This window comes from Nicotiana tabacum, chromosome 13, assembly GCF_000715075.1.
Source record: "Nicotiana tabacum cultivar K326 chromosome 13, ASM71507v2, whole genome shotgun sequence".
NCBI lineage: Eukaryota > Viridiplantae > Streptophyta > Magnoliopsida > Solanales > Solanaceae > Nicotiana > Nicotiana tabacum.
The window spans coordinates 12,501,775-12,521,873 of NC_134092.1; the positions used below are offsets into that span (position 1 = coordinate 12,501,775).

General features: G+C 35.9%; 2 protein-coding genes and 1 pseudogene across 3 annotated transcripts; all 3 read right to left on the bottom strand.

Moving 5' to 3' along the window:
• Nucleotides 1-20,099, bottom strand: part of LOC142167980 (uncharacterized) — a 195,093-nt pseudogene that overhangs the window by 70,736 nt on the left and 104,258 nt on the right.
• On the bottom strand, nucleotides 3,059-11,380 carry LOC107818653 (putative lipase ROG1). Its single transcript, XM_016644694.2, has 11 exons — nucleotides 11,086-11,380; nucleotides 10,135-10,202; nucleotides 9,033-9,103; nucleotides 8,663-8,905; nucleotides 6,951-7,114; nucleotides 6,788-6,843; nucleotides 6,642-6,694; nucleotides 6,445-6,565; nucleotides 5,629-5,726; nucleotides 3,351-3,450; nucleotides 3,059-3,225 (listed from the first exon to the last, which is right to left on the bottom strand). Exons 1-10 carry the CDS (start codon nucleotides 11,214-11,216, stop codon nucleotides 3,379-3,381), a joined length of 1,077 nt encoding a protein of 358 aa, XP_016500180.1. The 5' UTR covers nucleotides 11,217-11,380; the 3' UTR covers nucleotides 3,059-3,225; nucleotides 3,351-3,378.
• On the bottom strand, nucleotides 15,173-19,277 carry LOC107818651 (uncharacterized). Of its 2 annotated transcripts, XM_016644692.2 has the most exons (5): nucleotides 18,699-19,277; nucleotides 17,494-17,662; nucleotides 16,538-16,570; nucleotides 16,317-16,411; nucleotides 15,173-15,807 (listed from the first exon to the last, which is right to left on the bottom strand). In XM_016644692.2, exons 1-5 carry the CDS (start codon nucleotides 19,035-19,037, stop codon nucleotides 15,577-15,579), a joined length of 867 nt encoding a protein of 288 aa, XP_016500178.1. In that variant the 5' UTR covers nucleotides 19,038-19,277; the 3' UTR covers nucleotides 15,173-15,576. The 2 variants fall into 2 exon arrangements, with proteins under 2 accessions (XP_016500178.1, XP_016500179.1); XM_016644693.2 differs by lacking the exon at nucleotides 16,538-16,570.

Below are 20,099 nucleotides of genomic sequence, written 5' to 3' on the forward strand. Positions count from 1 at the left end.
CCATATATCATTATTTGTTAGTAAATTCATCAATGTCACCATCATAGCAGTGCCATATGTGCCTTTCCAGCATTGAGCACGAACACATACATCAATTGTCCTCCAATTCAACTATATGTTGTATATGTATATATGGGAAAAAGGATAAAAATACCTCTCTACTATATCAAATATTTGAATTTACCTTCTGTTATACTCTAGATTCATCCATATTCTTGTTATTAACTGTGTTGCACGTACTCTTCAAAATAACTGTCGCACCCATATCGGATTCTGCAAAAATACATTACTTTTGAAGGATTCAATATGCTCTCATCGATATTTTCAGAGAGTCCGATCAACATAGGTTATTAACATTTCTTTTCGTTTTGGTCCTTGATCCTTAATGGAGTTTCAACCTGAGATATATTAGAGAGTAATTTTAAACGATAGTAAAAAATAAATGGATAATTTTGAAACTTTTTTCGAAGTATTTAGACATATAAAATCCAACTATTTCAAGCTGGAGCTCTAGTATTGGCAATGCAAATACGATAGCCATCGGATATTTGGAGCATTTATTAGATACCAAGGGGAAGGCGCAGCCGCAAAAATCCAAAAAGGTCAATAACTTTCTCACTGGGCCAAGGGGGACCCCTAATTGTATCTTGCTTATCCAGAAACTTTTGATATGTCGCTTTAGCCTATTTATTATTTTTATTTTATAGAAGCCTTAACGTAACTGGTAAAATTGTTGCCATGTGACCAGAAAGGTCACAGGTTCGAGCCGTGGAAACAGCCTCTTGCAAAAATGCAGGGTAAGGTTGCGTACAATAGACCCTTGTGGTCCGGCCCTTCTCCAGACCCCGTGCATAGCGGGAGCCTAGTGCACCGGACTGCCCCTTTTATTTTATAGAATTCTCCAAACTGTACATAACGTTATTTCATAGGTGCGACTTCAATATTGTTACTAAAGCAGATGCATAATAAAGCAAGCATAAATATAAAAGGCATAGACTGTATTTAAAAAATGTAAACACAGTGGTCCAAGTGATGCAGTCTAGATAGGTCAAGCTTCATTTTGTTCAGAAAACTTAATATTGCAAATCTGGAAACATGGCATATCACAGTCCAGGATTTAGAAACATTGGATTCAGTATAAGACTAAAAACATTATTAAAGCAGTATACCGCAATTACATTAGACTCAGACTCAAAAAATGCTAAATCCAATCCTACAAAGCATAATATAGGCTGTCGCATGTAAAAGGTTGTTATGTAAGTATACTCACGTCAGCAACTTATCTTACATAATAGATAAGTGACACCACTTAGAAATAACAAAAAACTCATTTTCCAACTCAACCTACAACTAATGTCTTCCACCATGTGGAAATCAAGGGTTCTTTATTTTTATTTTTTTAACAGGTCCAAAAATGAGTTTTTATTTTTTTAAATAGTATCACCTGGATATTACGTGAAGTCAATAGCAGAGTCGCAGCCTATATAGTTTGTGTTTTCGAGTAGCATTTTCTGGCGTTTTTTGAAATTTCTATGGTATATAGGTACAATTGAATTTTAGTTCACAAATTAAAAATCGAATGACCATTTTTATTTATTTTTTTGGTTGCAAAATCTCTATTATAAACTAATTAATAAACAAAATCTCTATTCTATTATCCGATAAAAAAGACAAAATGGTCTTCTGTTGCAGTAAAACACTTCTTATGTTGCCAAAATACTAGCTGTTTTTATTTTTTTCGTGAAGTCACATGTAAGCCAAACAATTACTCCCAGTTTGAAAACCTCTGTATCTATTTATAATACGTTTTACACCCAATTGATTGCAATGTTGATCTAACTCCTTGCTCGCAAGCATCCTATGGATTAACTCACAGTTTTCTCTAAAACCATGAAAGAGGCTTGCAGCAAAATGCCTTAATCTCAAACTCTAAGTTAAGGTCATGAATTTTCATTCACCATGTCGCTCCATTTAAGCTCATCTCTGGTGTCGATGTGACATGCCTTGGTGAACACGTCCCAATGATATATTATGTATTACGAGGATTCATCATAAATTGACTAACTTTGTGCTTACTGCTAATCAGCTACAACCCTTATCACTTACCGGGCTTGAAACCGACAATATGAGCAAGTTCGCACATGCTGAGTTATGAGATAAGTTTGCCTTTAACTAGATAAAATACATGGAGTAATTTTCCCAACCTTTCTCGTCATCTTTGTATAAGCCATATATCCCAAGCATATTCTGAAACCGCTTCGCCATAATCGAGTGCTAGTAAAGGTACTATCTTAAAGACAACCTAACGTTATTATTTATCCAAATGAATAAATTAAAGACAGATTACCTAATGTTATTTCCTAAACGTCAAAGTAGCCTTAATAATATCTTACAAGTCTCTCTTTCTGCCTTCAGTATTTTCATCAATCTAGCTTTTCTCTTTGATTTCTTTCTACTTTTCATGAACTATTTGTACTAAATTTGTTGTTCAGTTACTATTAGCAGCTTCAACGTCTCGTACATTGTGCTTAATTAAGTCTAGAACTATCACAAGGTGCTGGCTTGCATAGAAAATTGTACTCCTTGCTCTTAAAGAAGCAAAAATTGAGTAAAAATTGAGTACAACTTATCGGTCATTATCTTGACTTCAATTCCCCAAAAAAGGAAGTCAATGACACAAACCTGATTAATATGAAAGGAGTGTATGTGATTCTCTGAAGTTAATTAGTAGAGAACAACAAGGTTACTATTACAAATACCACTTGGGTAATATTTCCATAGGGGTTACAAATGGATCTGCAGGTTCACTAATCATTGATGGTTCTAAAATGGCTAACCCTACATTAGATGCAATAGTACCTAGAATTACTATCGGAAATTTATAGTATAAAAGATCATAGGGCTAGGCTATGTGGCCACTGCTACCACAGAACTCAACTATTGTGTTTTGTCATAGAGAAGTTTTCCCCCTCCTACAAATTTTGTCTTGCATAGGAAGGGTGATATCAGATATGTGATCAGTGGTTTGACGTTGGAACATAAACTCCAAACTCCAGTATAGGAAAGTGGAAATTGTATTGAGGAAATAATATTTTTCATTTTATGAATGAACTGTGTTCATGTACCCTAGAGCACAGTGAGTTAACAAAGTTCCTCATAATTGTTTCTTGTTTACAATTCATAAAATGGGTTATAATGAGACCCAAAAGAATCTTACCTGCAAGGCTGCAACCAAAGATGAGAAATTCAAATTACTTGTCAGCAGACCACAACAAGCCTTCTATGCAAGACAATCCAAAGTCTAGGAAAGAAAAGGAAATAAGAGACTACAGATGCAAATCGTAGATCACCTTGAATAATTCAGATTTGATTTGGCTTCTATACAATAAAATTATCAATCATATGTTGTATAACGTCAGCACCTTCGGCATGCATATATTGATCCTTCACCTGTAAACATCCAATGAGCATTACAGTCTTAAGCCCACATTACATTTGACTAAGGGTAAAAAGGTGAAAAAGCTTTAATCCTATTGTGAGTTGCATTTTTACAGTTTACTCTATATACTTTTAATTGCATTAAGTCACATGGTTTATCAATTGAATGACAAATTGCATGTAGTTACAGGGTTTATGAAGTGAATGAGAAACTGCAAGTATTACAGGGTTTATTAAGTGAATGACAAAACGCATCTAGTTTCAGGGTGTAGTAAGTGAATGACACATTCAACCCCTTTAATAAGCAACAAAGATGACCTAACCCATTCCACGGAACCTAGAGGGAAGAGAACGGGATGAGAAAAATAAAGAGAGAAAATAGAAGAGTGAAAAAAGTTGCAAGTCCCGTTGGTCTGGTTAAAAGGAAATAATGGAAGTATGACATAAGATTTGTCCTTGTTTTGGGAAGAGAAATAGTAAGCCCAAGAGAAAGGTAGACTCCTTTTTGAGTTTCAGTATCTTTCCACCTTTACATACCAAAACGGAGAGGAAGCTTATAAAACTTTCTTCATTTCATATCCTTCCTCTTCTTTCTAAACAAAGCATAAGATCACATTTCAAAATATCTACGTCCAATCACCAGCAACCATCTATCCCACACTGCATTTCAACACCTCAAAAATTACTTTTGTTTACTGCTTTAAATTGTAATGCCTTTCTCCCAGCTAGCTTATGAATTCAAACAAAAGAACAGAATAGGGTAAAGTACATAGCACGCTCCAAGAATGTCAATGTCTTACACTGGCTCTTCCCTCCACTGCTACCCACCACCACAACTTGGGATTGTAATATCTTATCATTTTTGAGCACTAGGCACTCCTCCACTATGTCATCTACATGTCTAAAGTGGCAAAGTGGTCCAGAAACAGACATGGTTCAAGCCAAAATCTCTTGGGTCAGTTATTCAAGGGAGTGGGGAGATCGACGATGATGTCACATATCGTATTGGGGCGGGATGGATGAAAATGAGGCTCGCTTCCAGTATCTTGTGTGATAAGAATGTGCCATCAAGACTGAAGCTGATTGAAATGAAGATGTTGAGATGGATGTGCGGGAATACCAGGTTAGACAGAATTAGAAATGAAGTTATCCGAGACAAGGTGGGCGTGACCTCTCTAGAGGACAAAATGCGAGGCGAAACTTAGATGGTTCGGGCATGTGAAGAGGAAAAGAGACACAGATGAACAAGTGAGGAGGTGTGAGAGGTTGGCCTTGAGGGCCAACGGAGGGGTGGAGGTAGGCCGAAGAAGTATTGAAGAGAGGTGATTAGGCAAGATATGACGTTGCTCCAGCTTACTGAGGACATGACCATGGATAGGAAGGTGTGGCGGTTGAGAATTAGTGTAGAGGGTTAGGTAACTATGCTTTGTCATTGTTTGTTATAGTAGCTTTAGTACATCACTTAGTGTCTTTCGTGTATTTTCATATTTCTAGACTTCTGTTATTACTTGTTGTTGCCTTCGCTTTAGTTTTCTAATTGCATTACCTAGTGTTTTCGCTTGGTTTTTTTGATTTGTTTGCTTGTCATTGGCCCTTCCCTTTATCTTTCATGAGCCGAGGGTCTACCGGAAACAGCCTCTTTGCCTTCTCAAAGGCAGGGTAAGGTCTGCGTACACACTACCCTCCCCAAACCCTACTTGTGGGAATAAACTGGGTTTGTTGTTGCTAGTACTGAAAGGTCAAATTAGAAGTCCAATACTCTTAAGATGTATCCCATAGGGTTAGGACAGATAAATATGGAACAGTATGCTCCTGTTTCAAAAAGGTAAATTGTGGGTGATTGCAATTTCTCTCCATAACTTAAAACCTTGTAGAAGATGGATAACTAGTTAATACTTTTGCTTAATAATTCTTGAGGCTATAAAACATGCAAGGAACAGGAGAAAAACATGAAAATACAGGACAAAGATATGAGTCTCGTAAGTGCTTTTTCAGTCTTAAATCTGTGAGGGAGATGAAAAAAAGTTTAATTTCCACATATTACACAAAAACAATGTATAATTCCTACTTCTATCAATGTAAATCAACTTTGACTTGACTGTGGTTCCAGGAGAACCAACAAAATATCTATAAAATGCTTTGGGCAATCATATTGTTAAGCATCTGCAGTCAGGAGTGAAAGAGATAGACCTGAATAACACTGTGAGCGGCAAATCTACGCTTGCTCTTGTGAAAGCTAACGTCTACTTTGTCCCATGACACTCTAGATAAACCAGTCACCAATTCCTCTGTATAATTGTCCAAAGCATGAATACTGCAATATTTAGAAGCCAAGAGAGGCAAATAATACACACACACACACACACACACACACACACACAGATATATATATATATATATATATATATATATATATATATATATATATATATAATGGGCCTGAGGCCGCAATCCAAAATCAAAATCTCTAGTGGACTAAAACAAAATACAATCAAGAAACAACCACTCGAACCAAGAAGCGTAGGGCAAGTTACAAGATTCGCAATGTGTAACAAGGATGAGGGCCTATGTTACCTCCATTTGTTTTAGCGCTACATGTTCAATGCAAGTGGTGTATGTATCCGCTATAAGTAAACAATCTTTTTTCATAATTTCTAGTGTATTTTGAAGTATTCTAATGTACTCATACCCAATGCACACCTGTTTACATTCGACCAGATTTGTTAAGTAAAATGAAGGATCCATATGAGACAAGAGAGGACCTAATACCATCTCCATTTTACCAAATAAATAGCAAAAGATTTCAGGATCAAATATTGGTTATCTTTTAACGGTGGTATGTACTAGAAAACAGATACAAAATTATATTCAATCATGCATGTACTATAGAGCAGCATTACAGAATATGTCAGAGACCCCAGAAGGGGGGAGGACAATGGAACTAAGAAAAGCAAGAAATGATTTGAACTAAAGCCAACTTCTTGTCATAAGAAAAGAGCTACAAACCTTCCGTCTTGTCCAAAGAATCATCTTTCTTCACCACGGACTCACCCTGCTCACCATCACATGCCTTGCAATGTTCTTCGTACACAATGTGAGGATACTTTTCATTCAAGGAGTCTTCCCACTATAAGCACCACAGTGATTTTGCACATAAGAACTAACATGTGGCAGCTAAAAGACATATCATAGGATGATTGTACCTTGGGTAGTTCATTATTACGTCTAATAGATGATGTTCTCCAACCAACAATATCTAAACAATTATTGTTAAAGAGAAACGGTCTATCTTCAGAAGTTAGGGTATCATAATTGCTGAATGTGTGATTCAACAGTGCAATCAGGATACGGTCATAGCCAACATTTGAATATGCAACCCGGCGCTTGAACGAACGCAATGCAGACCTGTATACATGTATTTTTCAACTAATTAACATCATAGACAGTATTTACTACAGGTTCCCAATAAACACAGGACCAATCAATGAACTATATTAATCTATGTAACATACATGAAGCGCAGTTCACCATCATCTTCCATCATGCGTTTAAGTAATGGGGGCTTCCCTTCATCATTATCACAAAGAAAAAGGTGCTGCCCTGTTCTTTTGAATATCAAATGAATTACATGAAAAGCAACTTTCTCTAGGGCAGTTACACCAAAAAGAAATGGCACCTGACAATACCTTAAAGAATTAATATTACCAAAAGGTTCAACAGCTGACATAGCATATTTTCTAAGATAGACTAGGAAGAAACTTCAAAATCTTACAAACAAGAATCATGAACACACACGCTTGACAAAACAGGAACTACAATTTCGCATTCCTCAAGATCTAGGCAACAAAAGGAATATGTCGAAGATTCGCAATAGCCTTGATCCTTCCAGATAGTCAGATAAAGGAGCATTTCTATTTCCACGGTAATGCAGCATTAATATGGGATCAAAATATATGTACGACTAAACACTATCATGTCCAAACAACTGATTCTAAGCTATAGGCAAGTAGACAAACCAAATAAGTACGATCTGCCGTCACTGAATTGACACTTCTTGAAGAAGCATCACCGCAGCAGAACAATGATTTTTACCAGAAAGTGCCAAGATTAAAGGGTTAATCTGGGATATTTGATGCTTTTAAAAGCTCAGTAAACCTCCTAAAGAAACCTAAATCAAAACGTACCCAGACATACATGAGCAACTTTCAAGGTTACTAAAGAGCGACCATTACGACAAGATCTGAGAAGTTTTTCAGTGTGCAGATATGATATGATAGATGTGGCTAGATAAAAAACTTTCTCACATTGTATACCATTTAGCACCCTTGGAATCGATCATGTGTCACGCAAGTTATCAACTTGAAAATAGATAGAATTGTCCAGTGATGGAGTTCTAATAAAGATCCACACTCCCACTATATAAGCATGGTAAAAGGACTTTTCGGCCCCCTCAATTATAAATTGGAAAACTGGCACTTCTAATTCAATGGCTGCTCTTCTGCTTCTGCCCAGGCACAAATAGCTGTCAACCCATCCTTCCATCCACACACCTGCATCATCTCCCTCAACCCACATCACCCCACTTTGATCTCCTTTACTGGATCCTCCACACATCATACGCTCTTCTTCCCCCAGGCCATTTTTTTTGTTTTGCTGCATTTTATCTGGCTTTGTTGCTATAAAGCAAGAATCTCCTACTGTGCAGTAACTTCTCCAGATCTCAATGTTTTTTGCATGAAGATCGCACTCGGGGATGAAAATAAATGTTCAGAAAAGCTTGACATAATTTTGAAATTAAAACCACCATTCCTTTTTTTTTCAGAAACAAGTACAGGCAAAACCACAAAAGAAAACGATAATTTTAAACTTGTATCAAGGATATTTGGTGATAAATACTATTCCTAACCAGACCTAATAAACAACAGGATATCTCATTAAATATCCAAAACACCAATCATGGGATGATGGAGAGCAATACAACCCATTACAATTCGATCTGAAGGAAAAGTTATATTGGCATGCCAAATGACCCGTAAAACTAACTATACCTGGTCTCTAAAAGCATCACAATATGGGAGTGTGAGTCCATCTCTATCTGCTCCTAAGCGTCATTTACCCAACAACGAGACAAGAGACATATTGAATGAAGATAATAATCCATTTTCTTCAACGAAAACTATATTACCTTTAAGTAATTGGTAATGATTTCAATATACACTTATACCTGCTTGTTACCTCTAGAACCAAGATGAGGTGTGGCAACAGTGACAAAATTTATTGGTTGCAAACCAGCTATCGTACCCTTTGACCCTTCTACGCATGCATTGGCCAATAAATCCTCCCTATTCTCCATTCTATGAGGTCTGTATAATCTCCCAATGGCATATCTTGCCACCAACCCTCCAACAGAATGGGACACAAAAGAAATTTTCTTTAGACCTGGATTTCTCTTGATCACTTCAAGAACCTAAATCCATTTCCACATCGTTAGTAGATTTGGTAAGCATACCAAGCTCTAGAGCACATATTAGAAAAAAGGATTGCACATAAGCGAAAAGAATAAAAAAGATGAATGAATAGTATCAGAAGATAACCTCCTCAACCAATCTCTCAGCCATTACATCCACACCATCCAATGTTAGTTTTGCCATATTACGTTCACTACCTGCAGAGGAAATCATTTTCAGTAGTCTTCCTTTTGGTATTCCATTTTTTGTGCACTTATATCCAATAGTTATCGTAGATTGGATGCATGTGTCAACTGAGCAATATATACTACAAATGTCCATACAATCTTGCAAGTAGCTCACTAGCACTCGGCTAAAATGAAGAAGATACAATACAGCGTAGAATTACAGAGTAACATGCCAGAATAAAATCTGCTCTGAATCATTATAGCTATCTATTCACGTAAGAAATCTCAATTAAGAGATTGGGACAAAGAAGCTGGGGACTCCATTCAGAGTTGACTATTACCTTAAGTTGAGTGTTATCACTTATCAATGAAACTACGCACGTGAGGCAATGTGTTGTAGACCTAAACTAAATTAATAGAAGTGTTTCCTCTCTAATAACTTATACTAGATGGTTCAGACAACTGCACGAATTCAACATGAACAAAAGTTTCAAGAATTAGAAGCCAAAATTAGAGGCACACAACAAAAATGTTTAGTTGATAACAACTTAAGCTAATAACTCACAACTAAGTTCAAGAAATAAATTCCACCTAGGCAAACAAATGATTACTTGAAGGTTATATGAAGTAGCATATACAACATTTCAATTTTTGTATAACCAAACAAAGAGCAAGATTCCAGATGAATAAATAAATTTGACCTATCACTAAGAACAAAAAAACCTCAATCTACAATCTAATTTTCAATGAAAATTTGCTGGAATAGAATCAAATGGGAATGTATAAGAAAATGCAGTTCCTTCCAGGATGACACTTAATCCTTTATTCTGTTATCATTTATACGTGGTTTATTAGCACTCAGAACAGATGATATTAAGGACACACAGTGCGACCACATATCAGATCTATCAACGTAACAGGCAGAGAATAACAAAAAGGATACCTGAGATTTATTGCCAAAGCAGCGAAATGGTAAGTGCAAGGGAATGGTAGAGGAATTGCAATATATAGAAACACAAGCATTTGAAATTAGAAATGGCACTCCGAATAGATGAACTTACAATGAACAAATACTTTGTGGGGAAGCATCCGAACAAACTGCTCAGCACCAAACTTCCAGTCTGTGGCGCTGTTGAAATACATCCATTACAATACCAAACTATAAGTACCTTTGCTTTCAGCTAAAGTAAAAACTAGAGAAGGAATTAATTCCTTTTCATAATTTCTTTTTATCATTACTCCAATAGAAGATCGTTCCATGGCGGCACAGCTACGCATTTCAAGAACTACGCATTTCAAGTGCAGATACCCAAACCAAAGAAACTATTCAACACAGAATGCAGTCTAAGAGCAGCTTGTTTATGGCATGGAGAAGTGGAAAATTTCGTGATCTACCTACTGAAGAAACATTCAGTATGGTGGCAAAAAGTAGAATAGATGAATATTACCTAGTCAATCAATTAGCTAAATAAGTTTTGAAGATGTCCCAGATAATGAAGCAATGAAAGCGAGGGGCGGATGTAACACAGTAACTTTAGCTCAAACCTTGTATTATAGTTAATAAATCTACTAAAAATGTAACTCAGAACCCCGTTACTAGCTCTTGAGTAGGATCCAGAACCCATAAAGTTCACTATCCTGGATCCACCTATATTAAAAGCCAGTTGAAGCACAGATACTCCAAGTAAACAAAGGAACGTGTAAAATAACAAATATAAGCAAAAACTAAACAAATATCCTCCATTTCCGGACGAACTACTTATAATATTCGCAGGACTAAGAGAACCTAAAATATCAGGGACCAATTATAAGAATCTCAAAAATCACTAACAACTAGAAAGTAAGATGAAAATTCTCCAATTTTTCCCGTCTAATTAAATTCTAACACTTCGATTTCATAAACAGATAATTACTTCAACTTCAATATTCCGCAAAATGAATAGAAAATGATAACATAATATACTTAAACTGTAGCGCGCGCGTACACACACACTCACACACACAAAACACACCTTCCGAGAATACCGTGGACCATAATAACAAGATGATCAGCATCGGAATTTTGGCAACTGAAGATATCTTCGCCGCCGTTAACGCTTTCCGATGAGCAAACTCCTCCGTCCTCTACTTTTCCGTTTTCCATTTCGTTTGTTTCTCTACTCTATAATTCTTTAATTCGGAAAATTGATAATCGCATTTAGTACTAGTAGTAAAATGATCAGAATTCGAATTTGAAGAGAAGAAAATGAGAAATAGTAAGAGTTAGGTTAACGCTTTAATTAATAAAGATATAGATAGCAGGGGAGAGATGTTAGTTGTGAAAGAGACTGAAAGATTTAAGGAAGCTGACGACGTGGCGGGTACTGCATTTTTACTGAGCGTCAAAGGTTTAAGGATTCACTTTTTTAATTGCGTTTTTCTATTGATAATAAATTTTACTTTTCATCTTTAATGACAATTTTTTTATAACAACAAAAATATCATAATAGATTTAAATTATAAATTTTAAATAAATTTATTCTTTTCTTAATTTCATGCCAATGCAAATTCTGTCATATAAATTGAAATTGACAAAGTAGTATTTAAAAATAATTACGGGATAGCTTTAGAGGAAAATTTGCTTATTCTGTGAATTGTTTCTATCAAAATAATTTTTTCGAGAATTACTTTTAAACAACAAAATAGTGAATCTTTCTATAAATTATTTATAAGCTTCCCTTCGTAGATTTAGGAATTAAATAATGTCTCTTGCTAGTACTTATTTTCTTGTGTTAAAAACCAATAATATTTTTTCCATTTGCGGAGGAAAGAAATAATGTAAAAGTTGATTAATTAATAGGAAATCGGCATGGATTTTTTCCTAATTAATCAAAATATTCTTAAATAATAAAGATGCATTTGAAATTGCTAATAAAATTTTGAGATAACAACCTGAAATCTAACGCCATTAAAAAAAAAAATAGTAGCACTAAATAACAAGGCTGATAATATTTTTTCGTCTAACAAGGCTGATATGTTGATACTAATAATTGAATGCAATATAATATCAAGTTCTCTACAAGATCTCTGTTTTTTAAGGTAGTGTAATCCATTCGCCAAGCATAAAACATGTGATATTGCTTAGTCAATCAAAATACGTCATTCCAACACATTTCCTTATCAAAAAGAGAATACCAAAGGTATTGATTATTTGCCTTTGCATATTTCAGTCAGAAGAAACTGCACGTTTTGACTTTTAAATACTAAGGAAATAATTTTATTTGAGTTTTAAGGGCTGCCGACTCACCATGGGGAAAAACTGATCACTTTTTATAAGTGGCGGATCCACAATTTTTATCAAGGGATGTCAAAATATAAATAATTAAATACATCGAAAAGTCAAGAGGAGTCAACGTATAGTAAATATACATAAAATTAAAAAATTTATCTAGCAAAATAATGTAATTTTCCGGCGAAGGGGTATCGCTTGACACCCCTTGCTTCAATGTGGCTCCGCCAATTTTTATGGCTCTGGTTCAGACCATAGGCAAATGTAGCCTTTTAGCTATGGATTCATTAGATACACGGAATATTATGTAACAACTTAAACTAATGAACCACAACTAAGTTCAAGAAATAAGTTCCACCTAAGCAAACAAATCAAATGATTACTAAACAGTTATATGAAGCAGCATATATGATATTTCAATTTATATATGACCAAACAAAGAGCAAGATTTCAGATGAAAACTTTGGTTTATCATTAAGAACAAAGTAACCTCAGTCTACAATCTAATGAGCAATGAAAATTTGCTGGAACAAAATCAAACGGGAATGTATTAGAAAATGCAGTTCCTGTCGGGATGATTATTTACCTTGTTCTCATTTATATGCAGTTTACTTGCACTCAGAACAGATGATATAACATTAAGGACACAAAGTGCGATCACATATCAGATCTATCGTCTGAGGCCTCTTTGTGATGGAAAAAAGCCTTCTGGCGAGCCATTGATGATGACTGAGAGTCTCCCATTTCCTTAAGCATATTGATAAGGAAGCCCCAATTGACATGGTCTAATGCTTTCTCTATGTCAAGCTTGCAAATAATTCCCGAGCAGCTGCTTTTCTTCATTGTGACCAAGCATTCATTAGCAATAAGAGCAACATCCATGATCTGTCTGCCTCTAATAAAGGCCATCTGTGAATTACTTTTTTCAATCTCTCTGTCAACGACTTAGAACTGATGTTCTAGAAGATACCAATTAAACTTATGGGTCTGAAGTCCCTCAACTCCACAACATCATTCTTGTTAAGTATATGTATGTGGCATTAAAGCTCAAAGAACACCTCCATAGCCTTCATGATGTCCTCTTTGATGAAAGACAAGCATTTTTTATATAAACACATTGAGTAATCATTTGGACCAGGTGCCTTGTCACTTGCACACTATTTTATCACATGAATGGCATCCATTTCTTCAAATGGTCTTTGAAGCCAAAGATTCTCCTCTTCAGTAATTTTGTAGCTGTCCTCAATATTGTACCTGGGTCTCCAATCTTCAGTTTCAGAGTAAAGGTTCTGGTAGAAGCATAAGATTTCCCTTTTAATGTCCTCAAGCTTTTCTGAAGTCACCCCATTCATCTCTATTTTGTTAAAGCTGTTGTATCTCTTGCGTGCATTGGCCATCATTTTGAAAAAGCTTGGTTTTTTGTCCCCCTGTTTAATCCAAAGAACCCTAGACCTTCGTCTCCATTTTATTTTTTCACACTTGGCAATGTCTTCGAGTCCCATGTAGATGTCTGTTTTCGGGACACGTTCATCCTCACCATGTGGATGGAATTCCACCATTCTTTCAACATGTCAGTAAATCCATCAACTTCAAGCCACAAGCTTTCAAACTTGAAATAAGAATTTGATTTCTTCCAGTCTCCACACTGTAAAAGCAAAGGAACATGATCAGAGGATACTCTTGGAATAACAATCTGTTTGATTGCCTTATATTCATCATCCCACTCATCTGACAATAAGGATCTGTCCAGTCTTGAAGTAGCTACGTGATTGTAGCTTTTAATCCAGGTGAAATTACCACCAGTCAGAGGAGGATCAATGAGTTTGAATTCTTCAATACAGTTTGTAAAATCAGCCCACATCTGCTGCTGGTTCTTTCAGATGCAAACCTGGTTGTATTAAAGTCTCCACATGTAACCCAGGGTCCAGGACAAATGCCTCTGATTACTGCAAGTTCCCGCAACAAGTCTTTTTTCTCATGTCTTGTATATGGCCCATAAACCCCAGTTAGATGCAATGTGAAATTCTGGTCTCGCAAAGAGAACTTCAAGGTAATGTAGTATTCCCCTGTAGCAATGACCACTCCCTGCCATCTCCTTTTGTCCCAAAAAATCTAATAAAATACTTTTTCGGAACTGAAGAAGTAATTACAGTAAAATGATCACAATTTGAAGAGAAGAAGAGAATAAGAGATTGGTGGGAGTTAAGAAGAAGTAATTCATATCCTAGAGTAGAACCATGACTTTTATTTGAAAGCTCTCACTTCACATTTCAACATAACATGTATTTATCTTAACAAACACCTATGGCACATAAAGTTTTACCTAAGGACACAAAAATACCCAAAAAGAATGCAGCGGCCATCATACCTTTAGATTTGTAAGCCAGCCGAAATTAATCCAATCAACTCTTTAACAGGAGGCGCCAGTAGATGTTTTCCCAAATGCTAGACAAAGTTCCTAAAGATCAGTTTCTCTCAAGTATACATCTCTGTATTGCCCAAAAGATAGTTCTAAGGAAGAAAAGCCATGTGCATGAGCAGATGAGACAGATATTATTGCATGCATGTACAGCTTCTAGCAAATTCTTCCAAGTAAAGGCAAAAAACAGAAGAGAAAGCTAATTGAAGATAACAGAAGGAAACAGAGGCGAGAAAGAAACAACACCAACCGCAGAAAAATCAGTTAATAGAGAAGAAACAGAAGAGAAAAAGAAACAAATGAAAGAAATATGGCAGAAAGAAAACGGTACTCCAAACCCAGTAACACCGATGGAGAATGCAAATGAACAAAGAAGGTAGAAGCAGAAGGGGAACCCAGTTGGCTTAGCACGTTTCACCATTAAAAAAGGAACATGAATTCATGAAATGACTGAAATTGAAGAGCAAAATACCAAATACACATGACAAACAACAGTAATTCCTATAGTACCCCTATCCGTACACCCCAACTCCCATTTCTATATAATAGTAATACACATGAAACCTTTTGATACAAGCTATATCTAAAACAACAAAAGATGTAGCAGCCAGTTCACCATGACTACTGCAAAAACTTTGTGAATCATAGCAGCTGTACAAGGAAATGAATAAAGGACACCCTTTGTGATTTTCAGTTGGTACATGTTCAAAGTGGGTGAACCATTTGAGTTTGCCGCCAGACACAACCAAAAACATCAAGAAGATGTTCTTCAATACATTGTTGCTCTTCTTTTTAGGGAGTATCAATTCAATCCCATTAGAGACCTAATTCCTTTTTCAATTGGGCAAGGGTTGCTTCAATCTCATCAATATTTTCTTCAATACTGCTATCTTTCTCTGTCCTATTTTCTTTTCCATTACCAGTTCTGTTTGTTCCAGATTGTGCATTTCCCTTCTGGGGTCTTTCATCATTGCTTTCTTCTTCTACCTCTGCATCGGTTATATTAAGCTCCTTCTCTAAGAACTCAACAAATTCTTCTCCGATTTCCTGTCAACAATCAAACTTTATAGTGAGAGAAACTCCAATTCTTTCTTTATCGTATGCAGAGTAGAAGTACCACAATTTTGTCCACCTCTAATAGTTAAACGATTTTCACATCCAAGAAAACCTGCTCAACCTCTGTACCCAGGGGTATCTAAGCCAGAGGCACCTCACAGGAAAATAAAGGATGATACCTAGAGGGTGGTAAGAGGAGGCAAATGATCAAAAGGAGAAAAAAAAGAACGGAAAAGGGCCAAAACTGCCCCTAAACTATTGGATTTGGTACAAAAATGCCTTCAGTCCACCTACTGAGCCAAAAATGCCACAGCCGTCTTCTTTTGGTCCAAAATGTCCTAAAAACTAACGGACCATTTAAAACAAAAAGGGAAAAGACCAAAACTTCCGCCGATCTATTGGATTTGGTTAAAAATGCCCTCCGTTAAGGCGTTAACCACATATTGTATGATCTTAAATGTGCTTTTCTTTCATACCAATTGAATTTATCAAGTTCTTACCGCCAATTCTTCCCACAAACTCTTTGGTTTTCCCTCCGAAGCGACAGTTGCCTCCCAATTCCGAAATTCTTCTTGGACATCCCTAAAGAAGTCCGCTGCAGAAAGAAATTAGACTTGAGACCCACATGACTCTTTAACTGCAAGACGGGCTATATGTGAAAAATGTCCTAGCGCAGTTGAAGTATCGATAGTGTATCTTTAACTGCCATGTGCAAATCTACCTATTGTTATTTGAACATCCGTGAAAAAGCTACCTGCAGCATGAAGGGGTTAAACATAAGAATGTAAAACCAAAAAGAGATAAGAACTGCCTTACTGAACAGATTAACGAATAATTTTTTTTTTTTTTGATTAGTGAACAGATAAACGTAGAGTTCTGTTTTGTTTTTCTTGTGCTCTGGTTTTTGTTTTTTTCAGGTTTCATTTTGTTTAATAAAAGCATATAGTTCGTTAGCATGGATATCATAGGTGAACCCTCTGAACACTGAAATTGCCGTGTCGGAGCAACTTAGGGTGGAAGTATTGCTTTATTCAGAATGTTGGTGTAGTGTCTATTTTGAGGTATCACAAACAATTTTCAGTGTCACTATGAGGTTCAAACATCTAACTCTATTGAGCAACCAAGTAATCAGGTTTTGTGGTGAGATTTGCCATCCACGATCGAACCAGTTCAATGGAGCTCCCCTTTGCTCTATGTCAAAAAGCCCCCCCCCCCCCCCACTTACTGCCTATCTATAAAAACTGGGGGAAGCGCGAAGAGTTCGTGGCGAAGGAAGTAAGATATTCATTCTACTTTGTGAGCCGGTGCCTAAGTTTTATGATCAGCTAATGCATCCTTCAGAAGTCGACCTTCATACTTTCTTTCGTAAATGTTACAAGTCAATCAAGACACTGGAGGCATTTCAGACTACACACTCAAGTTGATTAATTAGTGGATGACAGATGCTTTTACTATTTTCATGTTTAAATTCTTATTACAGTTTTTAGTTCTTTTTGAAGAAAGAAATGATAAGAGGTTTTGAACACAGCTCCTGACCACAGGATGGCAAGGTAAAGCAGCTGTTGCTTTATTATTTCAAAGCTAAGATTTTTTATCTGGACATAAACAAACATGCATACTAACAGAACTTAAGTACAAGTGAGCAGCAAATATCACTAATTAGCAAGGGTGTTTTACCAAAGCCATAGAAGTCTTCTTCATCTGCAGTACTTCTATTTTTTCCTGCTCCACTATAATATGAAGAACTTGTTGTGTCACTTCCCGAATCATATCTCTTCCTGGTTTTGGAGTTCAATAGTGTGTTGTATGCATGCTTAATCCTCATAAACTTTTCTTGAGCATTGGGCTGTACAGAAAGGCATTAACAAAAAGGGAGATGTCCTTCAATAAAACCAGATTTAATCACCGGGAAGGAAGAGAAAGTTTTAGTTCCTAGTTCCCGTTTTAACTTCAGGCTATATGTTTTTCTTCTTTTCCTGCCGTCAACAAGCACCATGCAAAAAGTGAAAAAGGATAAGGTAATTTGACAAATAATGCCTTGATTTCCTAAAGTAAAATAAATAGTGTTGTACCATATTTGGAATTTCTGTTGCTAGATTTATGTGCGCGGGGATCACGCGAACCCAGCAGCTTTTGCCAATACCATGTATATATAATAAAAAATCCACTAAATATCTATAAATATTTGATTGTGAACCCAGTTCTTATTACACTATTAACTTGAGATCGCGGGAGGAACCCATAAACTTCAAATCATGGATCTGCCTCTGCTTGTGTGTATATTTTGCTATTTCTAGTGCTAATCCTAGGTGAACAAGTAAAATACAAAGCAAGTACGGGAGGTTTGCAACTGATGAACCACTACAGCTATAAGCAACAGCGCCAAATGTGTTATTGCAAACAGTGTTGTCAAAGGCAAAAACATTAAAAAGCGGTCCAAGTCAATTGGGGCTTCAAGCACAAAGCACAATTAAAGTGTGGGATTTAGTTTAAAAAGGCACAATGAAGAAAAAAATAAAAATATATATGTAACGCAAGAAAAAATGACAATTTCATTCATAATGATTTCCTCAACAACTAATATATCTTTTTGCCAATCATATTTATTGTTTTGTACCGCTTCATTCAAGATAGGACTTATAGTCAATCAGGACACACCTTAGTGCCTTGCCTACACTGAAGCGCAGTCTAAGTGAGGCGAAGCGCATACCTGAGCTTTTTTGAGCTTCAGGGCTTAAGCGCGCTCAAATGAGCCTTTGCCAACACTGATTGAGAAGTTAACTAAAATCATTTTATAAACTTCAGCACTTAACGCATAGACATATTTATTAGGTCATCCAAATTATCAAGTTAAAACTAATAAATTCAAAGGGCTACGCTACCTCTTTGTTAACATCAGGATGATACTTAAGAGCAAGTTTGCGATAGGCCCTTTTGATTTGGTCTGCCGTCGCCGATGAAGACACTCCTAAAACTTCATAGGGAGACTCTTTTCGACTTGCCTTAACCAATGCAGCTTTGAATTTTCTCCTCTTCTGCTTATTATAGTAACCGCCGCCGCCTGGGCTAGGTGAGAAGTCCAATCCCAACCCATAGCCGATTCTAGAAACGGGTAACTTTTGCAATGGAAAATGGAAGAAGTTGTAGTTTGCTGCTGGATTTTGAGACGGAGCAAATTTTGCAAATATATAAATGGACGGCTGAAAATTCACACCTATCATTGCTAAGTTACGACAAGACCCATCCCTATGATGTGCTCTCCTTAATTCACTTTATTTATTTCTATAGCATCGCAATCACAAATTAAGCGGAAAACAATAAATGGACCCTTTGCTTTTTCTGTGATTGGCAACGTATTTATGGGTTTCCGATATAGAACTCGAGTCAAGACTAAAGTATGGTCCTCTGTTCAACCTCAGAATTGGAACTGGATTTGGAATTGGAATTGGATTTCGTTGTTTGTAGCCACTCATTAGCCTACCAAGATTTTGGAGATGCAAAATTGTTTGGCCTAGCTTGTAAAATCTGCTTTTATTTTGACAATTGCTTTTTCTTTCTTTTCAAAAATAAATTTGCTTTTGACTAATTAATTTGCTTTTGACTAATTAATTTCAAAAGCTTTTGACTAATTAATGTTTGACCAAACTTTTAAAAAATACTTTTAAATATATTTTTCTCAAAAATACTTTTAAAAGTACTAATTAGAAACTACTTTTTCTTGCTTTTTAAAAAAAGCTTCTACTTCAACTCAAAAACATTTTTTTCCTTTAAAAAACTTGGCCGAACACCTTGACTTTGAGGAAAAATAATAATTTTGACAAAAAAATACTTTTGGCCAACAAAAAAGCTTGGCCAAACAGGCTAATATGCTACCAATTATGTTTTACTTCAAGGGCACACACGTTTTGTCTCCGTTAGTTAGGATTAAGAGCCCGTTTGGATTAGTTGACAAGTTTGAAGTGATTGAATTTTTTTTTGAGTGTTTACCTGTTTTGATAAATATGCTGAAACTTATAATAAACAGTTGATGTATTTGGTAGAAAAGTATTGATAAGTTGTTCTTTTATCCTTAATAATATTTTTTAATTCACAAATAATTTTTCAAGCTTGAAGTGATTGAAAAGTATTTTTAAATGCTGAAACTGATTTTTAAGCATTTACGAGTTTGGATAAACGTGCTGAAACTGATAATAAGCCGTTGATGTTTGGTAGAAAAGTACTCACTAAAATAAGTTATTTTTTGCTAAATTGACTAAAATACCCTTAAGGCTTTACAAACAAAT